General features: G+C 35.9%; 1 protein-coding gene across 1 annotated transcript in view; it reads right to left on the bottom strand.

Annotated features, from left to right (window-relative positions):
• The window catches only part of LOC115229675, a 40,765-nt gene extending 28,397 nt beyond the window's left edge, over positions 1-12,368 (bottom strand). Inside the window, exon 1 of the mRNA XM_029799995.2 lies at positions 11,500-12,368. Coding sequence (XP_029655855.1) covers positions 11,500-11,595 — 96 coding nt within the window. The 5' untranslated portion in view covers positions 11,596-12,368. The remainder of the gene's footprint in view (positions 1-11,499) is intronic.
• Positions 12,369-14,051: the final 1,683 nt, after the last annotated feature.

Here is a 14,051-nt window from a genome sequence, read left to right as displayed (position 1 = left end):
CAAGATAAAATATTAACTTTTCTGGAAACAGGTGAAAGTTGGTGATAGGAAGGCTAGCCAAGCATTGAAAATCTGCCACAATGAATTGTCTGACCTAAGCTAGCAGGAAAAGATGGATGTCAAAATTAGATGATGTTGCCTCCAACATTGTTTTCTGATTCCTTTCTTCTACTAGTTTTTACTCCCTTAAACTAGCATACGAAATACTATGCCCAAAGGGCTTCTCCCTCAGACGGAAAGGCAGATTATGTGATAATCTCAGGTATTTTGTCTGTCTTTATGTTCTGAGTTCAAATTCCACCAAGGTTCACTTTGCCTTTCATCCTTTCAGGGTTGATAAATAAAGTACCAGTTTCGTACTGGGGGTCAATCTAATTGACTGGGCCCCTCTTGCCAAATTTCAGGCCTTGTGTCTATAGTAGAAAAGGTGATAGGAAGGCTGTCCAAGCATTGAAAATCTGCCACAATGAATTGTCTAACCCAAGCAAGCATGAAAAAGATGGATGTCAAACTCATGACAATTATGATGATGTTGCCCTCTATATCACACATACATTCTTTTCTGATTCCTTTCTTCTATTAGTTTCTGCTCCTTTAAATTAGCACACGAAATACCATGCCCAAAGTTCTGAGAGTTTCTACCTTTGTTGGTCACAAAGGGCTTCACCCTCAAAGTGAAAGGCAGATCATATGATACTTGTGAGTAAACAGCCATGCTACATAGCAGTGAAATGTGGGTTTTGGCTGCAGAGGACAAGTGATGGCTTGAAAGAAATGAAGCTAAAATGCACCACTGGATGTGCTCTGTCAACATAGAACAGAGTGTGTCTTAAGAGAAAAATTGGGTATCAGATGTAGTGTGCAAGAGAGAAGACTGCGTTGGTATGGTCATGTGATGTGTATGGACAAGGATAGCTGCATAAAGAAGAAATGATCTCTAATTGTGGTGGGGAACCTGTGGAAGAGGTAGACCCAGGAAGACGTGAGATGAGGTGATGAAATGTGATCTTTGGATATTGAGTCTAATTGAGACAATGACAAGTGACAGACTTGTGGTGATCTGCTCTGCTTGAGAAGATACTTTACGTTAAGTGAAATTGTGGTTGTGGCTAGTGCTGGTGACACATGAAAGGCACCCATGTTGGTGACACACACAAGGCACCTGTCTGGTGACGTGTAAAACGTACCTGTGCTGGTGAAATGTAAAGGACCTCCAGTACACTCTGTAGAGTGATTGGTGTTAGGAAGGACATCCTGCCATAGAAACCAAGCTAAAACAGACTGAGGTGTAGTGCAGCTCTCTGTCAAACCGCCTAACACATGGTGATGATGATGACAATTATGATGATATATAACCCATGCCAGCAAGGAGAACGGACATTAAATGATTATGATGATATATAAACAAACAACAGAAACAGCATACAAGTCAAACCCAGTGTGACTTTTATATAAAAACTAGCATTATGACCCGTCATTGCCGGGTCATAGTGCTAGTGCATGTATATATGTGTACATATTACATGTACATCTATATATATACATTTATGCATAAAATACAAAATACAAAGTTATATCTTGATATCACTAGTGATAACAATACTCAAAATATATAACAGACTGGAACTGTAGGCCCGTCTCTTGCAATTTCAATCAATTGTATCTTGTCCTCCCTCTTGTATAGAAGTGTGGCTACAATCCAGCCTACCTCTACTTCTGGGGGGACATTTTAAATTTTTATCCGGGATGTCCTACGTCCCAGATATAGAGGTAAAAATAAAATATTTCCACTTTGCAAGGTTCGAGTCAAGTACTCCCTTGCACACTCCGTTGACTTGAACCTTGCTTCTATTGTGGTGAATTTACCACCTCTGGTTAGATATCTTTCATAGTCACACCAAAATACTTTTCGATGGTGCTTTCCTCCAGGTGTTCAAATCTTTTTTTTTCTCTACATTAGTCTTTTCTTTAATTTAATTTTTTATTTCGTTTGGTGGTGTTATCCTAGATTCACCGTCTTTGTCGGTGATCAATCCAAAATAGGTTTGTATTTCTTCCATTTTATTTTTAATGAGTTTGCCCCGCCGACGGCTGCAGTGAAATTCATTTTTGGACTTTCTTCTATTGAAGGCATTCTAACAAAAATGCTTCCGTGTAAATGGTGAAAATATTGTCAATTTCCCCAAACAGGGACACAATTCAATTTTTAAATAACCAAAGCTCCTTCTCCCAAAGGGGGAGGGTTACAGTTTACAATTATTTAACAAATGCAACACAACAATGTTTCTCTTACGAGGAACCAACAAACGTGATAACAATAGTTAAACAGTAATAATAATAACAACAAACCTTACGGTGAATCAAAAAGCAGTATGCAGTTGAAGCTATAGTCCTTTATGTATAAGAAATAAACCAACAGCAGTACTCAGTAGAAGCGGCTGTTCGAGAAAACAGACATTACATACAGCCAAACATCATATAGATACTTAATGCTAGCTAATTAGCAGATAATCTAATGTAAAAGCCCTGGTAAATGGTATGTGCACAACTCCATCTGGATTATTCCATTTCTGCACGCTAATTTTATTTTTAATTTATTCCCATTCATGTGAAATTACTTATTCAAGTTCAAGTCATTGATGCAATTTTATACCAATTGCTATTTTTACTTTTGTTATGTTATGATTATATTATACTTTTGTTTGAGTTTAATTATTACTTACTACATATAATTCAATTGTTATTATTATCCCTAATTTTTGTTAAAGTGAAAGTATCTGACATAAAATAAAGAAATGTTTTTGTTTCACTTTTAACACGTAATACTGAAATAGTGTAGAAGATATGATATTGCTATGGGCTCGCCCTAGGCAAGAAGTTGAACATTTTTTTTGCCCATGAAACTACATGGACCCTAAATAAGGCATGTGTAAAATTTTAATGAAATTGGTTGTGTAGTTCTCAAGTTTTAGGGAAACACACAGACAGACAGACACACATTCTCAGTTTTATATATATAGAGATAACCTTGTGGAGTGAATGCAGGAAATATTGATTTCAAATTTTGGCACAAGGCCAAAATTTTGAGGGAAGGATAAGTCAATAACATTGGTCTCAGTATTCAACAGATACTTATTTTATTGATTCTGGAGGGATGAAAGGCAAAGTCAGCCTCTGTGGAATTTGAACTCAGAACATAAAGACAGACTAAATGCCCTTTCACAGTAACAATCTGCCAACTCACCACCTTAAATGCTGGAAATATTAAATTTAGTGATGTGATGGCATCAACCCAATTCATTAATATCATGCACTCTAAGATCATATGGTATCACTAAATGGTCAATAATAAGCACTTTTGTTCTGAAGTTTTCACTTAGTCTTCTTTTATTTCTAGTTTTTACATCAACAAATTCAAAGGTAGTTTTTGGAATCTAAATTTTAAAATTCTTTCAGTTTTATCTATTTTCCCCTTCTCAAAAAGTTACAAAACACTCTGGCATTGAAATTCAGCATTTATCAAGGACTATAGAGCAGATGTTAGCCTCTGACAAGTTAAGTGTAAAGAACTGGTTTGCATTCCAAGATACAAGCCCTGATAGTAGCTACTTCAGTATATCTTTGCCTCTAATAAATACTTTCAACATTTCAATGTTTTCATTTTTCCTTTCCATGCTGGCATGGAATGTTTGTCAGTGAAGAAACAACTAACTGATAATACCTAATTATAAACTAGTTTCACAATCTTAATTATAAAGATAGTACTCTATCATTTTCCTTTATCAAATTTCACTATCATTATTACAACATCCTTTCATCCATCCACCACCAATACCACCATAAGATTTATAGGAGCCTAATTAGGAAACAGACACTTGCATCTTAGGAAAACTTATTTGTTTTGTTTAATGTGTTATAAATTGTATCAGTTACATCACGTTTTGAGATTAGCAATGTAGGTGTCAAGCGATGATGGGGGGACAAACACACATATATATATAATGGTATTTTTATATAAGCTTAAACCATGTTTATATAAGCAATTCGTCCATGTAGTCCAAATTTTCTCAAATGGTTGCAGATGGTTTGTGGTGTAAAAAGAACACCATTCTCATGGTTTATAAATGTCAATAGCTGTCAGCATTCAGTTGCATTCCAAAAGTCGGTAGATTCGACGGTCCAACTGTGCTGTCATTTTTCTTGGGGCACCAGTCCTTTGCCAATCTTTATATTGATCAGTCTCCAAGTATAACCTCCACACTTGCAAGCAAGCCGTTTTACTGCACTTTAGTTGCTTGCTGATGTTCGAAAAGGAAACTTTTTGCTGGTGGAGTAATATGATTTTTTTGCTCTCGTGACTGGACTAAGGCTACGTTGTTTTCCCATTATTAATCAATTGTATAATAACGTTAAATTATAAAACTATATAGTGCAGTTAAGCAAGTTGTGTGACCTCCCATTCTGGCAAAAAAATTTGCATACATATTACATGGTCTTAAACTAATTTTGCCAGTAAATTTGAAACATTTACATTAATTTAACATTAGAATTCTTCAAGTTGTATAAAAATAGTTATTGTCTGCATCAGAGAAATAAATTCTGCATAAGGTGTAAAAGATAAAAATAATTTTATATATATATATATATATAATATATATATATATATATATATATATACAATTGTATAGAGTTAATCTATTTTTTTGTTATTTTTCATTTGTCCTGCCCGTTTACATTCTTGGCGTGTTGAATTAATGCTTGAGAATAATTCTTTAGTGGTCGATTCTCTTTGCGGATCTATTTCTAGCGTTAGAGTGACTACATGTGGTCTCTCTCTCTTATTACTTGTATTAATAATTTTTACTGTATCCCAGTTCTTTTACGCTAGGCCACTTGGTGTTTTAAATTGATGTTATTCATTAATATTCAATTGTTTTCAACCTTATTGTGATTTTATATATATATATTCTTTTATTTATCATTTATTTGTTTCAATCTTTTGACTGTGGCCATGCTGGAGCACTGCCTTTAGTCAAATGAATTGATCCCAGGACTTATTCTTTGTAAGCCTAGTACTTATTCTATCAGTCTCTTTTACTGAACCGCTAGCTTACAGGGACATAAACACACCAGCATCGGTTGTCAAGCGATAGTGGGGGTGAAGGGACAAACACAGACATAAAAACACTCACACATACATACACATATATATATATATATATATATGATGGGCTTCTTTCAATTTCTGTCAACCAAATCCACTCACAAGGCTTTGGTCAGCCCGAGGCTATAGTAGAAGACACTTGCCCAAGGTGCCATGCAGTGGGACTGAACCTGGAACCATGTGGTTGGTAAGCAAGCTACTTATCACACAGCCACTCCTGTGCCTATATATACATACATATATATATATTCTTTTACTTGTTTCAGTCATTTGAGTGTAGCCATGATGGAGCACCACCTTTAGTCGAGGTCACTTTTGCCAAACTGCTAAGTTATGGGGACGTAAACACACCACCATCGGGTGTCAAGCGATGTTGTGGGGGACAAACACACACATATATGTATATATATATATAGGTGTGAATGGTTTAAGCTTATATAAAAATACCATTATATATATATATGTATGTGTGTGTGTTTGTCCCCCCATCATCGCTTGACAACCAATGCTGGTATGTTTACGTGCCCATAACTTAGTGGTTTGGCAAAAGAGAGCAACAGAATAAGTACTAGGTTTACAAAGAATAAGTCCTGGGGTTGATTTGGTCAACTAAAGGCGGTGCTCCAGCATAGCTACACTCAAATGACTGAAACAAGTAAAAGAATATACATATATATATAAAACAAGGTCATTACATATAATTCCAGTATTTGAGCAAATTTGGTTTACAGCTGTTTCGAGTAGTCATTATATACATATATATGGTGAGCTTCTTTCAGTTTCCATCTACCAAATCCACTCACAAGACTTTGGCCAGCTCAAGGCTATAGTAGAAGACACTTGCCCAAGGTGCCATGCAGTGAGACTGAGCCCAGAACCATGTGGTTGGTAAGCAAGCTACTTACCACACAGCCATATATATATATATATATATATATATACACACACACAAAAACACATACACTCATGTACATTCATACATACATGAATGTATATATGTGTGTGTAAGTTATAAAGGAAGAATAACAACATTATAACATTAGTTGTTTTGTTTGTATGCATGTAAACATGTTTTTATGTGTGTGTAAAATTTCAGAGTATGGGGAAATTCTTTTCAGAATGGCAATGAGAAATAAGAATTCTAACAATGTTAGAATATATATATTACATTTTACCAACAAAATAGCTATATTCAAGAACTGAAATCAAATCAGGCTGTGGGCCTAAATTAGATTAAAGTCAGGCTTATCAGTCATCTAACTTCCCTATGACACTCCCCGCTTAATAAAAACCAATCTTATGTATACATGAGATCTTACATTCACAGAGAAACTTGGGAGAGGTTGTGATGTTTATGTCTTTCCTTTCAACAATTTTATTTATTTACTTATCTAATTTTTACAATGTAACTGAAACAGTTCCAAGTGGATCGAGGACCCTTCTTGCTTGGCGAAAAAACCCAAAAAACCCTCTTCTATGGCAGTACCAATAATAATTTATATATAGATCTTTTAGTATCTGATCATAATTTCATATTCCCATTAACTAGGTTCATTCAGTGGATTGTAACCATTTGCGGTGAACATATAGTTAGAATCATTAACGAAAAGTAAAATATTTTACTTTTAGTAAATGAATCTAACTATAATTATGTTCACCATTGAAAGAGAAATGAATTTTGTCACAATATTGATTCATGTTACTTTTTAAATTTTTTATGAAGGACTTATTCATTCAACAAAGTAGATAACTAAATAAAAGCCATTAGGAGAGGGATTTTCAACCATTTTTTATTCATGGACCCCTTTTGATTACTATCTTATACTGGTGAATCCCCATAGCCATTTGATGTTTGAAAACTAGTTTTATAGAAACTTTTTTCCAAATTAGTTTTTCACACATTAACTTGTGCAGGTTGAAGACATTAGACAAAGAAACCTAGCTGTTTCTTGCAGTATATACCAACACATACATCTAAAGCAAAATTTTTTCAGAGGGCTCTTAAAATACTACTGTGGATCCTCAATTTACTATTTTGTTATGTGGACCCAGCCAAAATCTTATATGGAACCTCAGGAGCCATATGGTTCCTGATTGAGAACCATTGCATTAGAGTAAAACTTCAAAATGATAAAGATGCTTGCACTTAGGGCTCTGAAAGTGAAATTCCAACCTAACCCCAACATAGCAAGCTCAGCTTCTATATGATTGTTGAGTTCATTTTCAATGCTAGTCCCAGGAGCCTGCCATGCAAAGGATATTACAGCACAATGCTGGAGTATCTGCAGAATAAGCAACTAAGGCTGAACAAGAAAATAGCAGTCAAATGAATGAAACTGGCTGGTCACTGCTAGAGACACAGTAGTCAACACATGGGCATCAAAAAAAAAGGCACACCACAAACTTATCATTAAACATCTGTTTTGGATACCCTTCCTAATGCCAACCACTTTACAGAGTGTGCTGTTCCTCTCTCATATGCCATTGGTACAGGTGTGTTTATACAGTACCAGCATGGGTGCATTTTATGTGGTACTGGCACCTGAAAGGACAAACCTGTATGTATGGAGGACAGCAATTTTACTTAGCTTGATGCATCTTTTCAAATACAGCAAATCACCACAACTCCAGGTCCTTCGTCATTTCCTCAGTGAGGCCCAGCATCCAAAGATCCTTTCTCACCACTTCATTCTACATCTTCCTAGGTCTACCTCTTTCATGCAGCAATGGAAACTATTAATGGGTTAGCAAGATGTATGGGGGAGAGATGACCATTAGAAAGCTTATCTGACAATCTAAAACTCTTCAAAAAACTTATGACTATCAACAATAGCTTCCCAGCGTCACCCTTTCGAGAACCTTGTCTCTCAAACATCATTCAGGCTTCTATCTTGTATACTTTTTTCTTAACATCACTCTATATCTCTCTAAATTGTTTGCCATGGATGTTCTCTCATAATGTAGGATATTCAAAATATATCCAGACACTTGTACTCAACAATTACAATCAGTTAACATATTCACCACAAATCAAATGTTTGTAACATAATATGACTACTTAAACCAACAATAATATGAGGTTAGAAATTAAGTGCTGACTATTACTGATGAACAAAGGCAAAGTTAATGAGCCACTATGGCTGTGAGATTAAAGTGCTGACCACGCAGTCATAAATGGAAAGATTATTACTGTCATATATGCTTTCATCTACTTCATTCACAGCTATACCATACCTTTATTTATTTATTTATTTAATTTTTGAGCTGGGAGGGAAGGGCAGTGCCCATGACCAGTGAGTTTGATACCGATTTCAGGTGGTTTTTAAGCTAGCTGCTGCGGAGGGCTCTTCTTTTGGGCCTTGGGCCCAACAATGAAACTTCATGCATTGAATACATATTAAATTTTATCAAACTTGAACAATATCTTTCAAACAATGAACAATTTTCATTAAAACAATGACATAGTTTGTCAACTTGGAACTTATTGCAAAGCTGCAGGATAAACAACAGTACCACCACCATCTCCTCCATATACACCATTCAGACTTCTGACGCCACCACCACCACCTCTGTCTTTCACATTGCTTACTCTCACCGTCATCCCCGTCACCTTGGCTACCACCACCACCATCATCATCACTGCTACCTCTGCCTCTATCACAATAACAGCTCATACTATTACTATCACCCCATTACCATCAGTGTTCAGTCCCTCTTTCTTTCTTTCTTATTATTACTCCCACTGCCATCATCAACACTACTACTTTTAATAAAGAATCAACTTTCCCTAAATTTTATTGTCTCTCTTTCTCTCCTTCTCTTTTTCATACTTTCTCTCTCTGTCTTCACCATTGCCCTGACTGTCTTTATGCTTACTATTACTCTCACCCCAGCATGAGGAATAGTAAAGTGTCATTAAACAGAGAGAGTGGGGTCAAAGTGTGACACACTGGCACACAAATTAGTTTTTGCATTTATTATATTAGATTTAAGAAAAAAATTCCTTTTCATCATCATCATCATTTATTGTCCATGCTCCATGCTGGCTTGAGTTGGACAGTTTCACAGGATACAATGTGTCCAAGAGCTGCATCATGCTCCAATACAGTCCTTGGCAACATCAGATCCCGTCATCAAAATAGAAAAGTGCTTTTATAAAGCATAAGTACTGAGCTCTTCATAATAATAAGAAAAAACATTCCAAGAATACCTATTTTTTTACTACCCACAAGGGGCTAAACACAGAGGGGACAAACAAGGACAGACAAATGGATTAAGTCGATTACATCGACCCCAGTGTGTAACTGGTACTTATTTAATCGACCCAGAAAGGATGAAAGGCAAAATTGACCTCGGCGGAATTTGAACTCAGAACGTAACGGCAGACGAAATACGGCTACGCATTTCGCCCGGCGTGCTAACGTTTCTGCCGAACACAGTTAGGTGAAGGAATGGCTTCCAACTGGTCAATCTTTAGTTCAGTGCATTCTGAAGGTGAGAGTGAAAAGGGACACCTGTAACTCAATCTGAAAAACCTGCATAAACAGGCCTTTCAAAAAAGTTTTCAAATATCATTAGGTAAAGAAGAAGAATCCACAGCCCATCTCTTGTGCACCCCAAATTTACAGTGGATACACAGTATAGAATTTTTACCAAATCCTTCTCTGTATATGAAGCTTGGTCATTTTTTAGATAGCAGAAAAATTCCATGTTCATTCTTACTAAGACTTTTTGTCTTTGCTAGGTTTTAATTTTAGACCTCTTAATTATAAACTCAAGAACTTCTGTAGTTATTGCACTTAGGAGAGGACACCCCTCACTTGTCATTACACAATCCTTTAACTGCATGCCATCTATGCTAACCCTACTTCAATGCCCTTTTGTTATTTTGGTCCATCATCTTGATGTGTGTGTGTGTGTGTGGAAAATAGACGTAGAACGAATATGTATATAATTTATAGGCATTGACTTGGAAGATTTGTTGGCAGTGGCTTGTCCAAAAGTTTAAGTAATCAACTGCTAATAAAACTTTGATGTCACTCTCAACAAATTATAATAGCAGATTAACATATGTACGAGTCCTTTATCCAGTTAAAATTTTTTTTTTATGCATTTAAAAACACCTGGCCTCTTTTTCTGAATATCCCATACAGAGTTTCAAACAACCACAATGGTGAAAGGATATTCGCGATATAACTGGAGCCAAGTTGATATAACCGTTGACGATACGACTGGAACCAAAAGGCGGCGAGCTGGCGGAAACGTTAGCACGCCAGGCGAAGTGGTTAGCGGTATTTCGTCTTTGTTTACGTTCTGAGTTCAACTTTGCCTTTCATCCTCGCGGCGTCGATAAATTAAGTACCAGTTGCGTACTGGGGATCGATCTAATCGACTGGCTCCTCCACCAAAATTTTGGGCCTTGTGCCTAAAGTAGAAAAGGTATGGCTGGAACCAAGTTGATATATCAACAATCTGCACGTTGCTCAGCACATTGTTTCTTTACTGTTAAATTGGCTACAGTAAAGAATACGCACACCCGGGTGATTAGGGTTTTTGTTACGCCGAAAACGGGTAGTATAAGTATTCTTTACCTCCGCCGTTAAATATGGATTTATTTTTGTTTGGGAACAAGACTCAGAATTATAGAAGAGTAAGAAAGCGTGAAAATAAGATCATTTTCCAGTTTTACGGAAACTCGGATGTAAACACATGTCAACAAAAGCAATTTTACGCTGACGCTCGACTTGCTACAAATCTCCCACTCTATTGTCTTAGAAAGCTAACGATGTGTTGGATAAGAAGGGTCCTGCAGTTTTGCAGTATGGGCACGCAGCACAAGCTGCCTGGGGACTGCTGGGGTCTATAATGTATTATGACTTGGGCCGATGACTAAAATTGTTTGTTCACAGCCGAAAAGTATCATCTGGATCGGAGTTCACCTAAAGCTTTTAAAACAATGCTTGCACACACACACACACACACACACATATATATATATATATATATATATATATATATATATATATATATATATATTATATATATATATAGGCGGTATTTTTGAGGGGGGAAAAAGGCGGGGTAGGGGTGCTTACACCTGACTTTCGCCTTTAAATATATAGATCGAATACCCTGCGTGTTAACACAGGATCTCCTAACGACAATGTAAACTTCATGTAATCAAGGTATCCTTAGCCTGAAGAGAAGCTTTCGGTCTACCCCTCGTTTGGATAATTTTTATTTCCGAGCTTACGCATAAAATGCACACGAAGAATGAAGATAAATTAACAATAAAAATCGGAAGGAATAAAGATAAAATTGTTTTTTCTACTTACAGCCAAAGTAGTGAAGTCCCCATTCCTGGTATTGTTGTCTCCAGCAAAAGTATCGCAGCTCGATAAAACACACGATTTACGCTTGAGATCGTACATATTGGTAACTGTGTTAATATTATTAAAAATATCGATTAAAAGATTCTTAACAAAACATGCGTGGGTCCTCTAACAGTTCTGGGTATGAAGAAATATAAGCGAGATGGTATTTAAGTAGTGAACATAAATAGAAATATTTATATATGTACAACAGGTGTATTTCTTTGTTTTAGAGTTGTTAAGAAAAAGTATCCTCAGTTTGAATTTATATATCTTGCTGGTAAAACATTAGGGATGAAGATTTCTGTTTGCACGAATGGTGTTAATGATAATAAAAATATAAAAGTTTACACAATAGCTATTATTAACGAAGCATCGATCAAACCTGTAACCGAATGAATGTTACCGGTAAAGAGGAGAAAATGTAAACAAAGGATACGATCAGCGTCCCTTTTAAACTCAGCACATAAAATAAAATAATAAAAATAGCAACTAAAGTAGATTTAAAACCTCAGCAACTGTAGAAACCGAAACCACTTGCTTTGTTTACTATACGGGCGGTTGCTTATTTGAGAAAAGTACGCTGGGATTTTATAGTGTTCGTGTGTGAAAAGGGGTTAGATGTTATTAATTTAGTTAAAAGCAAAATAAATGCCAGTTAATCAAGTTATTGATTGATAGATATGCCGTATTATTGTATTTGACTTGTAAAAAATATAACAAGACTCGAGGACTAAGCTAAAAACGTGCATCTATCTCTAACAAGCGTAGCAGTTAATGCATTGATCATCCAGCTACAGAAAAGTAGAACAAATAATTAACAGTGACTCGGCTTGGTTTATATATTAAAAAATGCTACCGCGACACCTGGTGGATTGGCGTGAAAATGGAGTGGGGAGATAACTAGACAAGTTGTAAGAGAAACAGGATATTCACATTTTCGCGCGCGCGATTGTGTGTGTATTTTTAGACTGTGGTTCTTTATTATGTATGAATGTAGAACTGCCCATATATTTACACACGCCTGCGCAAATACACACACGCATATATTTACACATACATAGATTGTGTGTGTGTATGTGTAGTATGTACAACTTCATATCATCATTATCATCATCAACATCATCATCATTGTTTTAACGTCTACATTTCCATGACTGCATGGGTCAGACAAAATTCGTTGATTTCTTTTCTGTTTTTTTTTTTTTTTTTGCCACCTGTTGTTCTTCCTGTCGGTAACTCGCACCTATTTCCAAGGAGGGTAACTATTTTTTCCTTAGTCCGGACAGTTTTCGTAGGAGACTGGGCGGAATTCTGTTTTGCGCACGCATATAGCCCCTCATCATATTTTTTTTTTGGGAATTTTCAGAAAATCTTTACGAATTTGTGTTCTACACTCGTGAATTCATGACTCTGCAAAAACTAAAAAGGAAAAAAAATCGTGTAATTTAAGGAGAATTTAGTTGTTACTTTTTTTAGCACATTTCACAACCACCTCATACCGTCCTCGTTTCTTTGTCACTCCGACATATTGATGTTTTTCAATATCTATCGCCCCATAAACACATTTAATAGTCTATTGCTGGGATTTAAGCCAAAAATTCGAAACAGTCCGTATTAAAAAAAAAAAATTCGAAGCAATAATTTTTTTTTTAATTCGAAAACTTTAAAAAATTTTCCTTATTTCGTTTGTCACTGTTATTTATAAAATATTTAATCTCAGTTACTTTTGTATGAATAAACGAGTGTATCTGAAGCATGTTTACTTCATGACACCACCATAATCGTTCGTGCTTCATTTTTCATTTTTTTCCGTAACTCTAACCCTAGCCCTAAAACCCTAACCTTAAAACCTTAAAGCTAAAACCAGTACAAACGCACGAACGATGTCATAAATAACAGTGACAAACGAAAAATACACCGCCGATAGTTGTTGTTGACAAACCACTGCAGTAATTTTATTCAGCTGAATACACGTCATTGATTGGTTGAAATTACCGAAATACGACAACATTAACACGAAATAACTTCCAAAATACAGAATTTACAAGAGTAAAAGATGTTTTATGTGACACATTCTACCAGTTTGAAGGTGTTTAGTTACAAAAAAGTATTTTTTAAATCTGTTGGTCAAAAGGTAAAGATCCCCGAAAAATTCGAAACATTAAAAAAAAAAATTCCCCTTTTTTATAGTCGTGTGAATTCCCGTGTGTACGTAAAACAGAAGTCCACCGAAGATTGCATACAAACGACACCGTTTGTACGACGGCGACATTTGTTTTCTATTAGCGTGAGATGACAAGATAAGGTAATACACTCATATGCACACGTTCATGCACACACACGCGCATGCACTCTCTCATGCACACACTACGCACGTGCGCGTGCATACGATACGTTTTTGATTTTTTAGCAGTGATCATAATGGATCTATAGTAGAAAATACTTGCTTAATGTGTCGCACAATAAATGGCTGGCAGTTTAAGACGTTTGTTTTGAAATCATATGGTTTCGTG

The sequence above is a fragment of the Octopus sinensis genome, linkage group LG2 (assembly GCF_006345805.1).
Source record: "Octopus sinensis linkage group LG2, ASM634580v1, whole genome shotgun sequence".
Taxonomy (NCBI): Eukaryota; Metazoa; Mollusca; class Cephalopoda; order Octopoda; family Octopodidae; genus Octopus; species Octopus sinensis.
Note: the sequence above shows the minus strand (reverse complement) of the source record. Positions and strands in the feature narration are given on the sequence as shown.